This window comes from Gracilinanus agilis, chromosome 5 (genome assembly GCF_016433145.1).
Source record: "Gracilinanus agilis isolate LMUSP501 chromosome 5, AgileGrace, whole genome shotgun sequence".
Classification (NCBI taxonomy): domain Eukaryota; kingdom Metazoa; phylum Chordata; class Mammalia; order Didelphimorphia; family Didelphidae; genus Gracilinanus; species Gracilinanus agilis.
Window position 1 is genome coordinate 526,551 of NC_058134.1, and position 18,908 is coordinate 545,458.

Below are 18,908 nucleotides of genomic sequence, written 5' to 3' on the forward strand. Positions count from 1 at the left end.
TCAGGACTTCCGGAAATGCATCGTCCTCCAATAAATAGTGGCACTAGGGGGCGCCCCAGGGCTGTCAGGGAGGCTCATCTTGTGTTCAAATCCAGCCTCAGGCCTTTCCTTAGCCCGGTGACCCTGGTCAAGTCCCTTAGAGCTGTTGGCCTCAGTCTCAGCATCTGTGAAATGGGCTGGAGAAGGACATGGCCAACCCCTCCAGGATCTCTGCCAAGAATACCCTAAATGGGATCTCGCGTTGAACATGGCGGAGCACGTGTGACCGCAGCCGGCGTCCCCGTTTCTCGGACACCGGCCCATCTTCCTCTGGGCCGACTCCTGGAAGTGAGAGCCGGTCGGGGCCTTGGGGGAAGGAAGGGCAGGCTCGGGTCCAGCAGGGCCCCCCTCTGGCCCCAGAAGCTTCATGACCAAGACGCCATTCTACCTCGAAGGAGCTTCGTTTTGTGCTTCTGGCCCACACGCAGAAGGGCAGTTTGCCTCAGGCTTGAATGGTTGCCTGATGGGCCATTGAAGTCGGAGGTCTGTGCGCTGGCGCCTTTGCACCAGGCCGGGCAGAGCCAGCGTCTTCTGTGTCTGGCTGGCTGTCAGGCCCAGTTCTGGGCTGTGGAGGAAGGAAAAAGGAGGGTCCTGGCCTCAGGAGCTCCCGGTCCAGTGGGGGAAGCCCGCCGCGGTGGCCGTGAGAGCTTGCGAATTCCCTCCTTCAGTGCAGAGGGCCTGAGGGGAGGGGCAGGATGATGGCGCGTGGGGGCCTCCCCTGTGGCTGGCCCAGGAGGCCCTTTGGCAGCACACCCCGTGATCTCGGGAGCTCACGCTTCCTGTGAAAAACCCCAGAGCACATGCACATGCTCATGAAGAAGGGCGAATGCTTGGCTCTGCCAGCGCTTGCTTTCTTTGGCTGCCAGGTCCCGGGTTGTTCCAGGGTCCCCCTGAGGCCTGGGGCTCTCCCTTGCCTTTGGCCGTGGCATGGCAGACGGGGTCACTGCCTTAGAAGCCCAGCCCTGAGGAGCCAAATGTGGTATTTGGAGGTGGAGGGGCATAGCAGGATCCCAGGCGGGACGTTCAGAGGGATGGAGTTGTGTGGCTCTGAGCAAGTCATTCAACCTCCGTCTCCCTCAGTCTCCTCAGCTGTAAGATGGGGGTCAGAGTGGCCGGTATCTCAAACGCGATGGTATTTGTAAAGGGCGCCTGGCGCGCAGTAGTTGGCACTCACCTTCCTTTGCCTCCCCTGGTGGTGTGGATTGTCCTGTTTCTTCCTAGAAGTGACGTCCCTGTTTGCATTTTTGAACTCGGCCCAGTCCCCCATCGCGTGGGGTGTCGGGTGTTCTCGTGACTCTGTGTGCGCTGAGCAGGGTCGCCCCCTTTCCAGGCCGCAGGGGGACGAGGAGTGCCCATCGCCGTGAGGGCACGAGGAATCCGGCTGCCTCTGGGCTGCTTTTGCAGCGTCCATGTCAGGATACACAGAAGAGTTTTTCTTCTTGACATGATTGTGGGGATGGGCAGCCTCATCAGGAAGGGAAAAGGCTTGGGGCCCCCCTGCTCCCCTGCCCTGGGAAATCTGGATGGCCAGGGGCTCTTTAGGGCACCCCAGGGGTGCCTGGCCTGTGGCGTTTGGCATCCTCCCCAGAACCTGCCCTTCTCCCTGCAGCCTTGGCAGGGAGATGGTTCATTGCACTGGCCCCTGTTTCGAGGTGTCCCCCATGGGCCAGCCTGAGTGGTTGCCTAATTCTCTGGCCTGCTTCCTGCTCCCCTGACTTGTTGCCTGTACCGGTGATGTCAGCCTCGGTCACAAGACTTCCCTTATGAATGGGTGCTTCTCATGAAGGGCTGGGATGTCCTCAGCAGGGGGAGCTTTCCGTGGAGGGAGACCATTTGGGCTTCCCACAGTGTGCGATCCTAGGGCCCAAAACTGTCCCAGGTTCACCTCTTGAGACCATCTCCTCAGGTAGGGCACCAGGCTCGGAAGCTCCTTTGACAACTTCACCTTAGGAACTAGTAGTCAGCTCAGGTCAGTCTAGCACCTGATAGGGAAAGCTTCATTGTTCCCTTTGTTGAGGGCCCTGCCTGTGGCAGACAGTGCCCCTGCATCCAGTGGGCTCAAGACCTGAAGGGAGCCAGCCTAGGCCTGGTGGGCAAGAGCATAGTGCTGGGGAGACAGAAGCTGGAGGAGAGACCAGATGCTGTCAAGGGGATGGTTCTGTGAAGCCCAGTCCAAGGAGGGAGGGAGGAAACAAGCTTTATGAAGCCCCTACAGTGTGCCATGCATAGCACTCAGTGCTTTAAAAATACTTTATTTCTTCCTCACAACAACCCTATGAGATTGATGTGTTATTGTCCCCAGGCTGGGTGATTGGCCCAGAGTCACACACTAGGAAGTGTGTGAGGCCAGATTGGAACTTGGGTCTTCCTGACTTCAGATCCAGGCCTCTATCCACTGCACCATCCAGCTGCCTCTTTAAGAAAGAGATTTGTGGTTTATTTGGATTAGATATTTGTACAAACAAAGCAGAATGGACTAGAGTTTGACTGGATCAGGAGTCACTATCTCCCCAAAGAGTGGTCACAGCCCCAGAACTGGTGAGATCTTCTGGTCCCTGAATGCTTGGCAGGCTGCCCAGTGAGGCAGGGACCCAAGGGTTTGGGTGGGGTTGGGGCTCAACTTGGTCATTGCACTTCCGAGTCTCAGACGCTGATCATTTTGAAAGCTGGGTGGGGGAGTTCTACTCTTATTCTCCATTCCTGGGGGCAACTTTGGCTCTCTCAGCTCTGATCAAAATGATCAACGTTGGAGACTCAGAAGCACAATAACCAAGTTGAGCCCCAATCCCTTGGACACCTTGGGCAGCAGTGAAAACATTAGCCCTGATGTAGGGTGGCTCAGGTGCATCAAAGATGCTCCTGGACATGTTGAATTTGTTCCTACATCACAGTTATTTCCAAATAGAATGCTCTTTTTCATCCCAAGTCAATTACAAGCATTTATTAGACACTGTGTGTGAGGTTCTGTGCTGAGGGCTACAAAGAAGGGGAGAAACTGGGCCTTGCTGAATCGAGGGTGGACTGAAGTGGGGAGAGACCTGGGGCAGGCAAACTCTCTGTAGTAATTACAACTAATAGAGATATGAAGAGATGAGGACCAGTACCAGGGTGGGAACAGCCTCAGAGGAGAGAAGGGGACATGTTCTAAGATGCTGCTGAGGTGAAATTGACCAGAGGTGTTGCAGAGATGGAATTGACCAGAGGTGTTATAGAGGTGGAGTAACAAGAGGTGAAATTGACCAGAGGTGTTATAGAGGTGGAGTAACAAGAGGTGAAATTGACCAGAGGTGTTGCAGAGATGGAATTGACCAGAGGTGTTATAGAGGTGGAGTAACAAGAGGTGAAATTGACCAGAGGTGTTGCAGAGATGGAATGACTAGACGTGAAATTGACCAGAGGCAGCACAGAGATAGAATGACCAGAGGTTGTGGAAGGTGAAGTTGACCAAATGTGGGGAAGGGATAAAATTGACTAGAGGCTTCAGAGGTCAAATCGCCCAGAGATGTTGCACGGGTAGAGTGACCAGAGGTGGGACAGAGGTGAAATCTATTGGAGGTGTTGCAGAGGCTAAATCCATGGGCCTTGGCATTCGCCTAGTGATGGGAGGGGAGAGAGTTTGAAGAGTCCGGGGTGACTCTCAGGTTAGGGGACATAATTGGGAAGTTTGAATGGAGGAAAAGCTAACGAATTCTGTTTTACACGTGTTGAATGTAAAATATCTACAGGACATCCAGTTTGAGATGGTCCAGTAGGCAGTTGGAGGTATGAGAGAGAGGCTAGGGCTGGATGTGTACTTGAGAACCCTCTATACAGAGATAATTGAAATGATGAAAGCAACTGTGGTAGCTGAGTGAAATAGTATAGGAGAAGTGAGTCCTGGACAGGCCCCGTGGGATGCCTCTCATCGGCGATCTGGACGAGTGTCCAGGGAGAGACAGCAGTGGAATTGATGAGGGTTCCTGATATTTGGCTTCAGAGTCCCGAGAGAGCCTTTCCATGATGAAAGTCAGGCCAGGGCAGCAGCCGTGGCACTCTGTCCCAAGTCACTCGCTTTTCTAGCCAAGGGAGATGCTCTCAAGATTCACTGTTACCATTAGACCCCCTTTGCCTTTCTCTTTGCTTTCTTTGTGTACAGAAATACACACATACTTATGCTCACGTGGATACACATATGCACAAGAATACACACTGCAGCAGTTCATGCATGTCTTCCCATCATTCTTCGAATTCAGCACTTCCCCCTGTTCCCCTCAGGAGGACCAGATATCTTTTCTGTGTCCCCCCCCCCCCCCCCCCTTGTCCTGGCTGAAGGGGCCAGCTCACTCCTTGGGTGGTTTGGATTTTCTCCTAATCCGCCTTCTTACCCAACTTTCCCATTTCTGGTGATGGGGGCCCTGACTTCCCTGCCACTCAGGCTTGGCCCCTTGGAGTCCTCTTCCTACCTTCCCTCCATCCCCCATCTCGCCAGTTGCCAAGTCTGGGCCTCTCTTGCCTCCCCACCGTGTCTGATGGCTCCCACCTGGGTGGTGGTGATGGTCCTGTTGTCTTCATGCTCTCCCTGCTTCAGCGCAGAGGGCCGGACATCTGACCAGGCCGTCTCTCGACTTCAGAAGCTACAGGAGCCTCCTCTTGCCTCGAACACAGTGGTTTCCCCCCGCGGGCCTGGCCTTCCATTAAGCTCCATATGGCGCAGGCCAGCCAGTCTTTCTAAGAGGCTCTCAGACTGGCCTCCTTGCAGAGCCCCCTGGAGGTGACGCCCTTTTCTTGTTAAAAACAACTTTTAACATCAGAAACATCCGTAGAGGTGTTTTGGCTTCTTCCGGCATCATAGTTCTTCTCCTTCACCTCCCGTATGACAGAGCAGAGCGGCACAGCAGACGGCGCCAGAAAGCCTCATCTTCCTGCTTTCAAGCCTGGCCTCTGACACTAACTGTGTGACCCTGCCTGCCTCCATTTCCTCACTGTCAGATGAGCTGGAGCAGGAACTAGCCGGCCACCCCAGTATATTTGCCAAGAAAACCCCAAATGGGGTCATGGAGAGCTGGGCACCTCGTTAGAGATGAGGAAAAGGGCCCCCCGGCTCGTGGCCACAGGGCCAGAGAGGGAAAATGGGTGCCCGCTGGGGGCCGTGGCGGGGCTGCACTTACGGGTTTGGGCTTTCCTTGGCTCTGCTGCCCCTCTTTGGCCCCGGATCCTGGAGCTCTTTCCAGAGAGCAGTTCTCATAGCACAGTCATGTTGCATTGCCTTGAGGGGCCACAACCTGCCCTCCAGCCGTTTTCCACATGATGGGCATCTCTTCTATTCCCAGTTGTGAGCTGCCCCGGAAAGAGCTGCTGGAGAAACTTTGGAGGAGGCGAGGACTGGAGAGAAGCTCAGCCCTGGAGTCTCCGGCTCAAATTCGTTTGTTTTTTTGAACTGAAAATTTTCATTTATTTAATTATTTGGGATTAAATTAAAATGTAATTTTAAATTTAATTTCAAATCAGAGAGGATCCCTTTGGGGAGACTTCCCAGGCCGCAGCCGCCTGAGGAGACGCCCCGTTGGACTCGGGCACATCCAGCCCAGCCCAGACAGAAGAAAAAGCACGATGCGAACGTGGTGCCGCCCCGTCCAGGAGGAAGGCCGGGGGCATCGGCCCCTTGTTGGGGTGGTGCCGAGGCTCAGGGTGGGCAGCGGGGCAGCTTCTGGTCAGTCTGCCGACGAGCGTTTGCCAAGGGGCTTCTGGGTGCCGGGGCACAGATGGGAGAGAAGGAGCTGGCCCCGGTCCCTTTTCTGAGACCTCTGGGGACCTGGTCCTGCCCCACCGCTGGAGACAAGCACGTTCAGGGAAGCCGAGGTGCCGGAGAAGCGGAGCATCCTGGGCCGAGGCCGAGGTTAGGAAGGGGAGGCTGGGAGGGAGGGATGGGGCGTGGGGGCCCGGGCTCCTGCCTCCTGGGGGTTCGGGTTCCATCCGTAGAGCATGTCATTCACCCAGTTGCCAGACTGGATCAATCAAGGTTTCTCCGATGGCTTCTTTAGAGAACGGCGCACAAGCGATTGCTTTCCTTCCCCCCTTCCTCGGGGAGAGCCCAGGCTGGTGCCCAGCTGGGCCCTGCCAGGGGAGAAGTGACTGTCCCCCCTGCTCCCCGGCCCTAGAGCCCTCCGCCTCGGCTGGCCACTGCACACACACAGATGGCTGAGAGGTCGCTGCCTTCTCGGGGGTCGCCCGTAGCCCATAGACCAAGAAATGCCTCGTGAAGGGGAGAGAGGGAGGGGCCGGAGCCGAGGCCAGTCCCGGGCGGGAAAGGGGCCGCCAGCCCTGCAGATGCTCTGCTCTGGCCCAGGCTCCCTAGGGATGACCAGGCGGCCCCCCTTCATCTTTAAGAGGTGGGACGGAGAGCCCGACCCGAGGGGAGCCGCAGCCCGGGGGCCGAGCTTCGCTTTCTGGGCTTTCCTGGGCTGCTCCCGGGTTCCAGTGGAGGGAGATTTGCTTCAGGTGCGGTTGGCAGGCAGGAAAACGGATCATCCCCCAAATCGCTCAGCCCCCCCCCCCCAGTGACTAGACCCGAATGAGGACGCCCGCCTGGGGGGCCTGGGAACCCCGAGGCAGGCCCTGAAGGAGCCTGCGCCCCGGTGACCTGCCGTGTAGCCCCGGCAGCCGCTCCAACCCGTGGCAGGCCCAGGCGCCTTCCTAGTTCCACACCTTAGGGTCCAGGAGGGGGAAAGGAATCGGCCCTTCTGCTCGCCCACTGCCCACCAGACAGCTCCAGCTAAGGAGCCCTTTGGCGCTGGTGCCCGCCAGGCCCTCCTCGTGGTCTCGGAGCCACCCCCTCCGCGTCCATCCAGACCTTGTTCCCTCGCTCTCTCCGGGCGGCTCCCTCTTCCTCCGAGGCCCGGGTCCGCTCCATCCCGCGCGTCTGTTCCCAGGCCCGGGCGGGCCCCCTTCCACTCATCGCCACCGCTCCTCCCCCGGCACCCCCAGCGGCCTCATGAACTCTCTTGGCCTTCGGGCACCGTCCTCGCGTCTTCCCCAGCCCCCCCCCCCAGCGGGCAGGCTCACCTTCGTCGGGCTCCTCTGTGAGGCCATCGTTCAAGGCTCCCCGGATCCCCGTCTCTCCCTCTGACGTGGCCCACTGTAAGGGGTTCTTCTCTAGACCCTCCTGAGCGCCAGCCCTGTTTCCCCAACCAACCCAACAGCCCGCCAGACATGCTCATGCCCACCTTCCTCATTCATGCTGGAAAATGGGCTACTTCTTCGTGCTGATGACCAGGAACCCCGCCTGCCCCTCCTCCCCCCTTCCCAGCCCAGAGAGAGAGAAGTAAGAGATGAGCCGACAGCCAAGTCCCCCTCCATGAGGGGGGCACAGAATGGACCTCGAAGGCACTTCTGAGAGCAAGGAAGCCTTCCTGGAAGAGGCATCCCCTGGACAGGAACCCGCAACCCTAAAGCCTGCCTGGATTTGCAGGGAACTTCCTATTTAGTGGCTTGTTGGACCCTCACCGTAGCCCGGGGAGGCGGGTGCTGTTACTGCCCCAGACTGCAGAGGAGCCTGAGCGGTGAAGTCGTGCCTCCAACAGGATGGGCCCGGCTTTCGGGCTTGAAGCAGAGAGTTGAGGGGCGACCGTTGGACCCACTCAGTGCCGCGGCCGAGCTAGAGGCCTGATAAATGGTCGCACCGACATCACAGCCGAGAAGGTGGATGGGGAGAAGACGGTTTCAGAAGGTTCCGGAGTGTGCCGAGAGGGCGGTTTGGGGAGGTTCTGGAGCTCTGCCGAGAGGGCAGTTTGGGGAGGTCCCGTTTTCCAGTCCTCCTTTGCGGGGCCTCTTTCTGCTTGTGGGGAATTCCCTTCTCTTCAGCTGGCGTGCCAGCGCTCCTTCCGGACCTGCGTCGAAGAGCATGATGGAGAGGACGTGGGTTGGGGGGCCCGGGCACGAGCCAGGCTCTCCTGCCCCACACCTCAGTGGGGACACGGTGAAGGGGCTCCTTGATGCCACCTCGATGGTTCCTGGGAACGCTGAATTGGACTCCGGGCCTTCATTTCCAGAGTTGATTACCATTTACTTGACTACGAGGAGGCAGACAGAGAGAAGGGAGCCCCTTTCTAAGGAGCCGCGCGAATCGAGAGCCCCCTTCCTGAACCCCCTTTGATAGTGCCTCCTTTACCCGGGTCACTGGAGCGCGCGCCGTGCCGGGACACAGGTAGGACTCCAGGCCGTGATCCTGGGAGGGGCTTCCCTTCACACATGGACAGATATTATCTCGTTGGATCCTCAGAGGCGGATCTCTGTGTCATCGCCTCCTTTTTGCAGTTGGAGAAACCGAGGCAGCGGAGGTAAAGGGGCGTGCCTAGGGTCACCGCCTTTGGGCCCTGCCGCCTCACCTCCGGCAGGCTTGTGCCCGCTCCGTTACTGGAGCTGCTCTCTGTAGGCGGGGGAGAACACCGAACGTGTGCGTGGCTTCTCTCGGCCCCTTTTCCTCATCCGTCAAAGGGGGCGCTGGGGAGACTCTGGGCCCGAGCTTCGGGTGGCCAAAGGCTTCAGAGGTTTTCGGGGAGCTTGCATGGCGCCGTGGCAGCCCTGGGCATCTGGAAGATGGCATGTTGTCCCCCTGATGGAAGCCCCTCAAGGTGAGGGACCGACCCGCTTTCCAGGCCCAGAGCAAGGGCCGGCCCTCCCGGTTCCCTCCCTGTGTGGGGGCCCCCGAAGCAGCAGGGTCCGAGCTCTGAAGGCCAAGTGGCTCCTGCTAAAGTTCCGGGAGGGCAGCCGCAGTGAGGGGCGGCCTGCCTCGTCCCAAGCTCCGGCTCCTGGAGACCAGAGGCTCCGAGGGCCCGGCTCTTCTCGCCTGCCTCTGCCCCAGGAGGGGAATGGCACTCTTTGGGGCAGAGAGAGTCCCTCACGGGCCGCCAGGCCCCGGCTCAGCTCCCTCCTTTCCTGAGGGCCTGCAGAGCTCCTTCCCTTGAGGACAGGGCGAGGCGGTCAGGGGGCCTGCGCTTATTGAGGACGCGAGATGGCCCGATGGATGAGGGGGCCATGGGGGGGGGGGCTCTCCGGAGGGGGTCTTCTCAGAGAAGGGCTAGCAGCAAGGGGGAAGTCCGGCTTCTGCCCAGACCCAAAGGAGCCAGAGACGGGGAGAGGCCACCGGGAAAAACGCCCGGGGGCCGGAGATGGAGTTGTCCATGAAGCAGCCGGGGTCCAGCGGGCGCATTGCAGGCCTGTCTGGGGGCGAAAAAGGCTTAGAAACCCCTTCCCAGAGCGGCAGAAAGCAGCCCCTGGAGCGGCCGGGGGGGTGACACGGGCAGACCCCAGCCTCGGCGGCTGAATGGAGGAGGCCTGAGGTAATCTCGGGGCCTAGGCCCAGGGGAGCGGTGAGAGAAAGAGGGGGTTGGGCAGTGAGCCCGCCAGGGTTGGGGTGGCCCCGACAGTGGCAGGGAAGGAGGGTCAGGGCGAACGAGAGCACGTCCAGGATGTCTGAGAGGCGGCTGGAGGGCGGCGGGGAGGCCGGACCGGGCTGGGAAGCGGCCGAAAACCAGCAGAGACAGACGCCAAGTGAGGGGAGAGGGCCCAGGCTCGGCTGGGGTGGGGAGGCCCGGCTTCGGCTGCCCTCCTCCTCTGTCTGTCTGTCTGCCCCAGACTGACCATGAGCTGACCAGAGCCAGCGGAGCTCCCCGATCCTTGGCCGGCTCACCCAGGTCCGGCCACTCCGCGGGCCTCTTCCCGGGCTCCAGTGACCGCCCATGTCTCCCGGCCCCTGCAGGTTTTCCACACGTATTCCAACGAAGATTACGACCGGAGAAACGACGACGTGGACCCTGTGGCGGCGTCCGCCGAGTATGAGCTCGAGAAGCGCGTGGAGAAGCTGGACCTTTTCCCAGTGGAGCTAGATAAAGGTAGGGGCGCACGGAAGCCCAGTGCCTCCAGATGGTGGAGGCCCCGAGGCCTCAGCCTCCTCAAGACTGCCCGGGGTCGGGGGGCGGGCGGAGGGGACTGCGCCCCATCCAGGCCGTTTCCTTCTCTCCCCAGACGAGGACGGCCTCGGCATCAGCATCATCGGCATGGGCGTGGGGGCAGACGCCGGCCTGGAGAAGCTGGGCATCTTTGTGAAGACGGTGACCGATGGCGGAGCCGCCCAACTAGATGGCCGGTAAGCTGGGGCAGCCCTGAGGCCCGCCCCAGGCACAGAAGAGGGGCCCCCTTGTAGGGGAGTCACTGAAGGGGGGAGGTGAGCCCAGGGAGGGCGTCCTTGTGCACGCTTGAGATTTCTTTCTTGGAGTGAGAAGCCCTGCCTTTGAGCCTTGGTGCTGGGACTCCACTGACTCAGTTTGCCTTGCTATAAAATGGGAACAATAACTCGCCTCCTCTAGTGGTTCAAAGGAAGAAAGGGCTTTGCCAACTTGAAGGATTCTGTCTCTCCCACGGCAGCAGCTCTGTCTGGGTGGCCTTTCTCAGCCTCCGCCTCCCCGTGGGCACAGTGAGGGCCTCAGAGCCCGGGACTCTCCTTCAGATGGCGGGGTCCAGGCGGGCATCCTCGGGCCCCTCGATGCTGGGATCGTTGGGGGTGGGGGGGAACAAGGGTCCATTTGCACCCCAAGAACGACAGGAGCCCTCACGGGCTCTGGCCGGGGTGTGGAGGCCTTTTCTGGATCAAGCCTAGAGCGGGACCCAAATGGCCAACGGGCTTCTGTGGAGCGACTCTGGCCAGCGGCCTGTGACCCCTCGTGGCTTTTCTCTGCTTGCCCTGAAAGGATCCAAGTCAACGACCAGATCGTCGAGGTGGACGGCATCAGCCTGGTGGGCGTCACTCAGAACTTTGCTGCCACTGTCCTCCGGAACACCAAGGGCACGGTCAGGTGAGTGGCCGGGGGGTGGGGTGGGGGGTGGCTCCTTTGGGACCCGGAGCAGCCCCAACAGGCTTCCTGCCCACGCTCGAGTCTGTAAATAAAGATGGAACCATTTTGCCAGGCCCAGAGCCCAGGCTGCCCAGTACAGAGCGGGGGCCTTTGTGCTCAGCCCTTGGGGCTCTTCTCCAGGGTGGCCAGCTGCCCTTCCTGCTCTGTGCTCCAGGCTGACTGTCCCCTGTCCTTCGTCCCTCCTGCCTCCCAGGCCCCAGCAGCATGTCCTGCACGTCGCCGCCCTGGGTCCCCCCTCAAAGCTCCTTCTCACGCATTTGGGGCTTCCTTTTCTGGGTGGCTCCTTTGCCTGCCCCCCTCCCACTCGGAGGGCAGCACACAGTAGGCACCAATTCTGGGATCTGGGACCCCAGGGAGTTGAAGTCAGCAGCCTACCCAGGCTGCCCAAGGCTGGACTTGTCCCTGGGCTGGCCGGACTCCCCAGGCCAGCTTCCCATCTGCTGATCCACACTGTCTCTCCCTTCCCTGAGATACCCGAACAAGGAGTTTCTGCCCTACCCCGCGCTGGCCTTCAGCGGCCGTCCCTCTCGGTCTCCTTGGGGTGGGCCTCGATGCATGACAGGATGAGGTCCTTCTCCCTGGAAAGAGCTCTCTGGACCTCGGCCACTGGTGCTGAGGCCTCCAAGGTACTTAGAGAACTTTGGCCGCCACAGCCAAGAGGACAAGCGGAGGAATTGGCTGAGCAGGGCCCGGGCTCAAGTCCCAGCCCTTCTCTCTCTCTCATCCTATATTCCCTCTGCGGGGTGGACTCGGGAGCCCACAAAGTGGAGGCTGGAGATAACCGGCGGACAGCTGACCCAGACCTCCGTGCGGGCTGCCTCCTTCCGCCTTGCTGACCCTTGTCACGCACCGGTCCATTCAGTCTGGTGCAGCGGGTGGCAGGGATGGAAACATCAGGTGTCCTCGGTGCGGTCACCCCACTTTGGGACCCCTCCCCGCTTCGGGCTGTCCTGGCGAGGAACATCAGGGTGCAGAACTATCTCGGCCGAGGCTTTCTGCTCAGAGCCCTGGATGGTGCGCTATTGGCTGCTGGAAAGGGAGGCTTTCTTGGGTCTGAGCATGAGGCAGGAGCCCCAACAATGGCTGGAATTCCTCTCGGGAGGGGCAGGGAGTTGTAGAGCCTCCTGCGCAGAGGCTATCTTGGGGGAGGGGCATGCTCCAGCGGTCCGTGGGCAAGGAAGAGCCCTGAGCTCCAAGGCGGCAAACACTACTATCCTGAATGTTCCAAGCAGGAGGGGGCTGCTCTGTGGAGCGGAGGCTGCGCCTGCGCCTGCGCCAACATGACTTGGGCTTGACTAGCATCTCACTAGTGGTCAAAGACCTGAGCCTGCAGTCAAGAAGACTCATCTTCATGAGTTCAAATCTGGCCTCAGACACTTCCAGTGAGGTGACTGAGCAAGTCACTTCATCCTATTTGCCTCCATTTCCTCATCTGTCAAATGAGCTGGAGAAGGAAATAGCAAATCCCTCCAATGTCTGCCAAGAAAACCTCAAAATGGGAGCCATGAAGAGTTGGCTCGAGGTGAACAAAGCCAGCCTCTTCCTGGTCACGCTGCCTCAGGCAGCCTCGCGGATGCCCTGGGGAGCTTTCCTGGTTCTCTGCCCTACTCCCAGGGGCTTCTCTACCCACAGCATCTCTAGTATCCATCCCTTCCAGTTGCTGGCTTAGCCGACGCAGATGGTAAAGCTGTTCTTTCCCCTCTTCCCTTCCCAAGTCCAGCTTGATCCGACTGGCACCAGATGCGGGCTTGGTGGTGCTGCAGGATTGCTGTGAAGTCACCTCCGTGAGAAGGGCTGTTCACACCCCAGTTACGTATGCTGCCCCCCAAGGAGGAAGGACTAGAACATCCCAGCAATGCCAGTGGCCTCTTCTGCATTGCACACAGCCGTGATTTTCTGTCAGAGACTGTAGTTAGGAAATCAGGAAATTAGTACTATACTGATTAGGATAAAGACTTTTAGAAAGGTGTCTCTCCAGCTGCCGTGTCTGAGGCAAGAGAGAGAGTTCTGTCCATGAGCTTGGAACTTTGGAGAGAGAGCAGCGGGCCAAGCTCTGACCGTTGGTCCCCGTCCTCTGGGGAGAGTGGCCGGCCAGCTCAGCTTCTGCTCTTTGCCCGAGTTATCCTCTTGCCAGTGAGCCTCTGCAATGGCTCAGAGCTCAGACAAGCAGCCCTTTGGTCTTTCTCCTCCCCAAAGGCAGATCTGAAGGCTTTTCCTCGATGTGATGCCACAGTAAGGAAAGAGAAGACCCTTCAGGATGGTATCTGAGTTCTCTCTTTCCTGTCACAGCAAAACTGATTCAAAGAGCAAAAGCAAAGTGAAGAGTTTGGAAAGTGTCTAGCTGAGAGGACAGAATCATTAAGACAGAATTTGGGGGAAAGATGGCCACACAGAGCAGTGCCTTGTGCCTTGGGGAGCGGGCATCCCCAAAGAGGGGGAGCAGCAGCCTCAGAAGGCATATCAAAGTGTCCCCACCTACTGAGTTGGTCTGAGAAGGCCAAGTTCTTGGCTACAGCCAGGCCTGTCCTGGGGACTCCCAGCCTCCTTGAATAGCCCCTTTGAAAAGTCCAGGTTTGGTGCCCGCTGCCCCTGTGGGCACCTGGGCCTCTGCAGAGGCAGGGCCCCAAGTTGTAGCCCCTCTCCCCACTGCAGTGTGTGCTGGTAGCATCCTTGCCCACCATTAGCCACAGCCCTCCCGGCGCCATCGCAGGCCTGGGAAGTTATTCCCTTTCTCTGGCTCTCTTATCTGTCCTGGAACATTGCCAAGGCAGTGTGGTGGGCTGGGTGGGCAGGTCAGCCACAGGAGGCCTCCGGTCCCTGTGACCCCACCCACCAGACCCTTGTGGTGACCGTGGCCCTCCCATAGGTTCGTGATTGGGCGAGAAAAGCCAGGCCAAGTGAGCGAGGTGGCCCAGCTAATCAGCCAGACCCTGGAGCAAGAGAGACGCCAGCGGGAGCTCCTGGAGCAGCATTATGGCCAGTATGACGCAGATGACGACGAGGTAAGCCCCATTCCAGGATGGCGGGGGTGCCCAGTGGGGAATGGGCCTGCCGGCAGCTCCAGAACACGAGGATGCCGTGAGGGCAGGAGACGGGACCTGAGAGGGTCCAGATGCTCCCTCCCGCCACTGCGCTGTGACCTTGGGCAAGCTAAGTGCCCCCATAAAAGGAAGAGGGTTGGACCACTTGGGCTTCCAGCTCTCTTACAAATGGCCCCCGGCCCCCTCCCCCACCACGGGAACTAGGGAAGGGCATTCCATCACAGCAATGGGGTGCTTCTCCGAAGGCACTTGGGGCAGTAAGATAGGAGGGGGGATGACTGGCATGGCCGGCCGGGGAGGCGGCTCAAGGGGACCTGGAGAGGGCTGGCCATGGCTTTGGTGGGGAAGGCATGGGGGCAGGGTGACAAGGGCCAGAGGATGGGAGAAGAGGGAGCTGGCAGAGTCTGCCCGCGTCAGCAGCATCCCCATTTATCTGTCCCAGGAGGCAGCCCAGAGTAGGGGCAGGACTATTCTCCAAAAGCTGGTTTGGTTTTTCAGCTGTCGAGCATGAAAAAATCTGACATCTCCCAAGAACCCACTCCCTCCGCGGCTGCGCCTCCGAATGGCCGTCTGGGTCTGTCTGTCCTCATCTGTCCGTGTGTCTTTCTCAGCCTCTCTCTGCGTCTGAAGGGCGTCCCCTCCCGGTGGGAGGCGGGTGGCCCATTTCATCTTGGGTCCTCTGGACTCAGCCCCCTTGAAGGCTTTTCAGGTTGTTTGTTTCTGCATTGGCATTCTCCTGCATGCCCATTTCACTCTGCCTCTGGTGCTGGGGTCCTTCTCGGGTTCTGCTCGTGCCCATTTCATCGTCCCTTTGGGCACAGCGAGATTCCAGCCCATCCACGCCCCAAGTCATGGGCAAATTTCTCAGCTTGGGCTGCCATGAGAGGAGCCACGAGGAGAGCCTTTCCCTTTTTCTTGGATTCCTTTGGGGATAAAAGCCAGTGGGCCAGAGGGGGGATGCTCGTTTGCCCAGCCTTTGGAGCAGGGCCCACCTGCTTTCCAGAACAGGCATCACAGCTCCATCCACAGGGCCCCGCCAACATTTCTCTTGCTCTCTTGTCATTTTTGGCAACCTTCATGGGTGGGAGTGGACCTCCAAGTCACTGTACTTTGCATTTCTCCGGGTCCTCGTGATTTAGAGCATTTTTTCCTGTGGCTTTTGAGAGTTTGGATTTCTTTCTCAGAAAACTGCCTGTTCTTATCTTTTGACGATTTATCTCTTGGGAAATGGCTCTTTTCTTCATATTGTGACCAATTACTTGTGTATCTTTGAGACGAAACTTGTTTTGAAGATGTTTCCCCCTCCGTATGAGCTTCCTTTCCAGATTTTAATGATATAGAATTTATTTGTGCAAAAGCTTTTCAATTTTATGCCCCCAAAACTGTCCATTTTCTCCTTGGCAACCTTCTCTGTTCTTTGTTTGGACCCAAGCTCTTCCCCCACTCCATAGATGTGACAAGTAGTGGCTTACTCACTCCTCTGAGAAGCCAGTCTCTCGCGCCTTGAAATCCCTGCTCCTTCCACTCTGCTGTGTCCACTGAACATTCATTCTCCTAGATTAGTGAAGCAGAGACACCACACCAAACCACCATGTCCTGGGCCATCCCTCCTTGACAGCACTTGGACACAGGATGCTGGCTCCTTGAGCAAGGCCCTACCAGCCCTGTGCTCTCCTCTTGACCCTTCCAAGACCCTCTGGTAGCAGAGTTCCCAAGGCTTCAGCCCTGGTGCCTTCCACCTTGATGTAGATACATGTCCCCCATTCCCTTCTCATCCCACCTCCCAAAATCATCTCCCTGGAGTGCTCAGCTCAGGTCCCACAGGGTCCATGAAGTCTCCCCTGATCTCTTGGCTCAGTGGAAGTCTCCCTTCTCAGACTTTTTCTGATATCTCTGCCACTCTTTAACCCTAACTTCATTTCCTATTTCCTTTGTACATCTGTATAAGAATTTAGGTTTAGATTTTATGCTAAATATGAGAATTCTAAAGTAATATTGTGGTTGCTGATTTAAAAATATTACAGCTTAAGTCAAAATGACTTTTAGCAGCTTTATTTACAAAGAGGTGAAAAGAATGAAAGTGGAAAAATGTAGATAAAGAGACGGATTCTAATAAACCTATTAGCCCTTCATCTGAGAAGCCATGCTTAGCCCCAGCAGGGCTTCCCCAGGTCCCTGTCTCCATGTGGATTTTCTTGGTAATCCTCAGCTAGAAGTCCCGCCAGTATCTTCAGCCAGGGTTCCACCAATGCAGCCTCTTCCAAAGCCAAGGCAAGAATCTCTGGGACCAATCTCTCCAAAAGCCAGGAAAGGAAGGCCAGCTACTTACCCAGCAAACCTACACAGGATCCGGGGAAAGAGTCTCCTCCTTCAGTCCAGCTCACCGACGCAGAGTCCCCAAAGACAAACTCCAAAGGAGAATAAGTTTAAAGGTGAAGTCCCTTGGACAGGAAGTTCAGGACTTTTTATAGTCCTTTTTCCATGTCACTTCCTGTCCCTCCCCCACTTTACGGGAACCAATCGCAGCCTTTCAATTTGCCTAGCACTGCCCAGGGGTGGGGCCATGTCCTCTGGAGTTGTCACCCTCTCTAGCAAGTGACTGGTAAACTCATCCTTAGTGCCTGGTAAGGTACTAGGTAGGGGTACTTAAGTTTGATTGATTCACTTAAAAGTTGTGGATTGATAGACAAAGAGAGTTTGATTCACTCTTCACACCTGGCACCTCCATCTCTCCCTGAGAACTCCTGCAAGCCATTTATGGGCACTGGCCTATTGTGTTCTCAGCCCTGTGTTAAGGAGATGGCCCACACTCAGTGAGCTTACATGCTCCTGGCCACCCTGAGAGGAAAGGGCTGTTATGGTCCTCCTGTTGCTTTGGAAGTAACTGAAGCTGGCAGAGGTGAAATGGCTCTCAGGGTCCCGTGCAGGACTGCGCCCAGGGCGGGACTTGGAAATTCCCTGTCTAGAGCTCCTGCCGCACTCTGGATTCCAAATGCAGGCTTGCTTTTTTTTTTTTTTTTTAAACCCTTGTACTTCGGTGTATTGTCTCATAGGTGGAAGGTTGGTAAGGGTGGGCCATGGGGGTCAAGTGACTTGCCCAGGGTCACACAGCTGGGAAGTGGGTGAGGCCGGGTTTGAACCTAGGACCTCCTGCCTCTAGGCCTGACTCTCACTCCACTGAGCTACCCAGCTGCCCCCAAAGACTTGCTTTTATCACATTGAGTGGCCTACAAGTGTTTTGGGGATCACCATCCTTGGTTTAATTGTAGGACTTTAAAGTTAGGGAGGCCCTTAGAACTTATGTGGTTGGTTTCCTCTCTGATTTAGGAATCCCCCTTTTTTCTCTGGCAAGTGAGGAGGCATCCTGGTTCTGGAGAAACCCTTACAGACATAGGGTGTTCACTGCCCCTTCTTTTACATATAGAGTAAACATACCGAAACCCCCAACAAAATAATTACAAGTTTAGAAACTAAGCAAATTCCTGATCTCCCTCCCTCCCCACCACTTTAGATGAACAGTAGTAATTGTGAGGGAGTGGTAACATTGCTGGGCAAAATTCACCCTAGAAATCTAAAAAGACAATTCAACCTTTTCATCCATCATAACATGTCTGCCTTTTCTTTTGATTTAAGACTCATCCCAATGCTACCACCATATGCAAAAAAATTTTCATAATTTTGCTTCAGCTTTTGATCTCTGAATATTTTATTTTTAGAAAATGTTTTATTGATAACTTCTGTTTTTATATAGCTTAAATTTCCCCCTGTATTCTTCCTCCCCCTTCCTAGAGGTCCTTCTCATATAACCAAAATTTTTAACCAGTAATTTTCAAAGGCCTCTTCCTGCTTCCTTCACAAGCACCAAAGGGATTTTTGTCCATGGCTGCAGTGTGAGATTGAAGAGTATAGGAAATGAAATCTTTGATCTGGAAATCCTAATTCTAAGGTGCTACTCAGAGGGAGGAGAGTGCATTAAAATCAGAAATGAAAACATGACTGTTTTTAAGGGGAAAACATCTGAAGTGAAAAAGGGAAAAGGAAACTCAAAAAGAAAAATTCTACTTTCAGGGGTTAAACCTATCCAAGGTGGAAAAGGATAAAATAAACTTAAAAATACCCTTGTAAATAAAAATAGCATTAAAAGAAGGAAACCATGATTAATTGGGAGCCTCTTGGGTGTGTAAGAAGGAAATTTTAGGTATTTTATAGATATGTATTTAAAGTGTGGCCGCCAGGAATCAACAATTCAGGTTGATTCTGTAATTAAATCAGACCCAAGTCAGCATGGGTTAAGGCAATTTATTTACTATTAGGAAGGTAAAGTATAGGAATAAAGAGGAAGGGAGAGGCTAGTCCAGGCAAGAGAGAAGGTTAAAAGGCTAAATAGATTAGGCTGCAAGCCTCAAGGCCTAGCAACCAGATAGGCTAGTGCCTACTTAAGGCAGAGTTTGGAAGCGGCCTAGGTAGGCCAAGTCAGCCCAACTTACCCACAAGACAATACAGAGTAGAAGCTGTCTGTGGTCTCAGGAGCTCCTCCAGCACCAAGTTCAAGGCGGGAACTGCCTCCACAGGAAGTAACCAACATACTTAAAGAGATAGTGTCTTTTGTCACTTCCCGTGGGTCCACCTCTAATTCAAGTGGACAAATGGCAGCCTCTACATTGATTTCGACTGCCCAAAGGGCCGTCCCTTGTTCTTGATTTGTTACTTATTGTCACTTGCGGGTAACTTGTCTCCCCTCCCCACTAAGGGAGGTGGGAATGACCTCATCTCAGGTAGGTAGAGTTTTGACTATAGAATGGACTAGAGCTAATTTTATTTACACAGGTATATATTAAATGGTTACTTGTACTTGGTGATTAGTTATGTTTCTTTTTTAATTCTCTTTTTTCACTTACATTTAAACATTTTTTTTGTTCCAAGTTCTCTCTTCCCACTA

At 56.2% G+C, this 18,908-nt stretch overlaps 1 protein-coding gene across 1 annotated transcript in view; it reads left to right on the forward strand.

Moving 5' to 3' along the window:
• The window catches only part of PPP1R9A (protein phosphatase 1 regulatory subunit 9A), a 75,612-nt gene that overhangs the window by 40,684 nt on the left and 16,020 nt on the right, over positions 1–18,908 (forward strand). The window contains exons 5-8 of the mRNA XM_044678233.1: positions 9,776–9,908; positions 10,042–10,162; positions 10,764–10,868; positions 13,795–13,930. Coding sequence (XP_044534168.1) covers positions 9,776–9,908; positions 10,042–10,162; positions 10,764–10,868; positions 13,795–13,930 — 495 coding nt within the window. The remainder of the gene's footprint in view (positions 1–9,775; positions 9,909–10,041; positions 10,163–10,763; positions 10,869–13,794; positions 13,931–18,908) is intronic.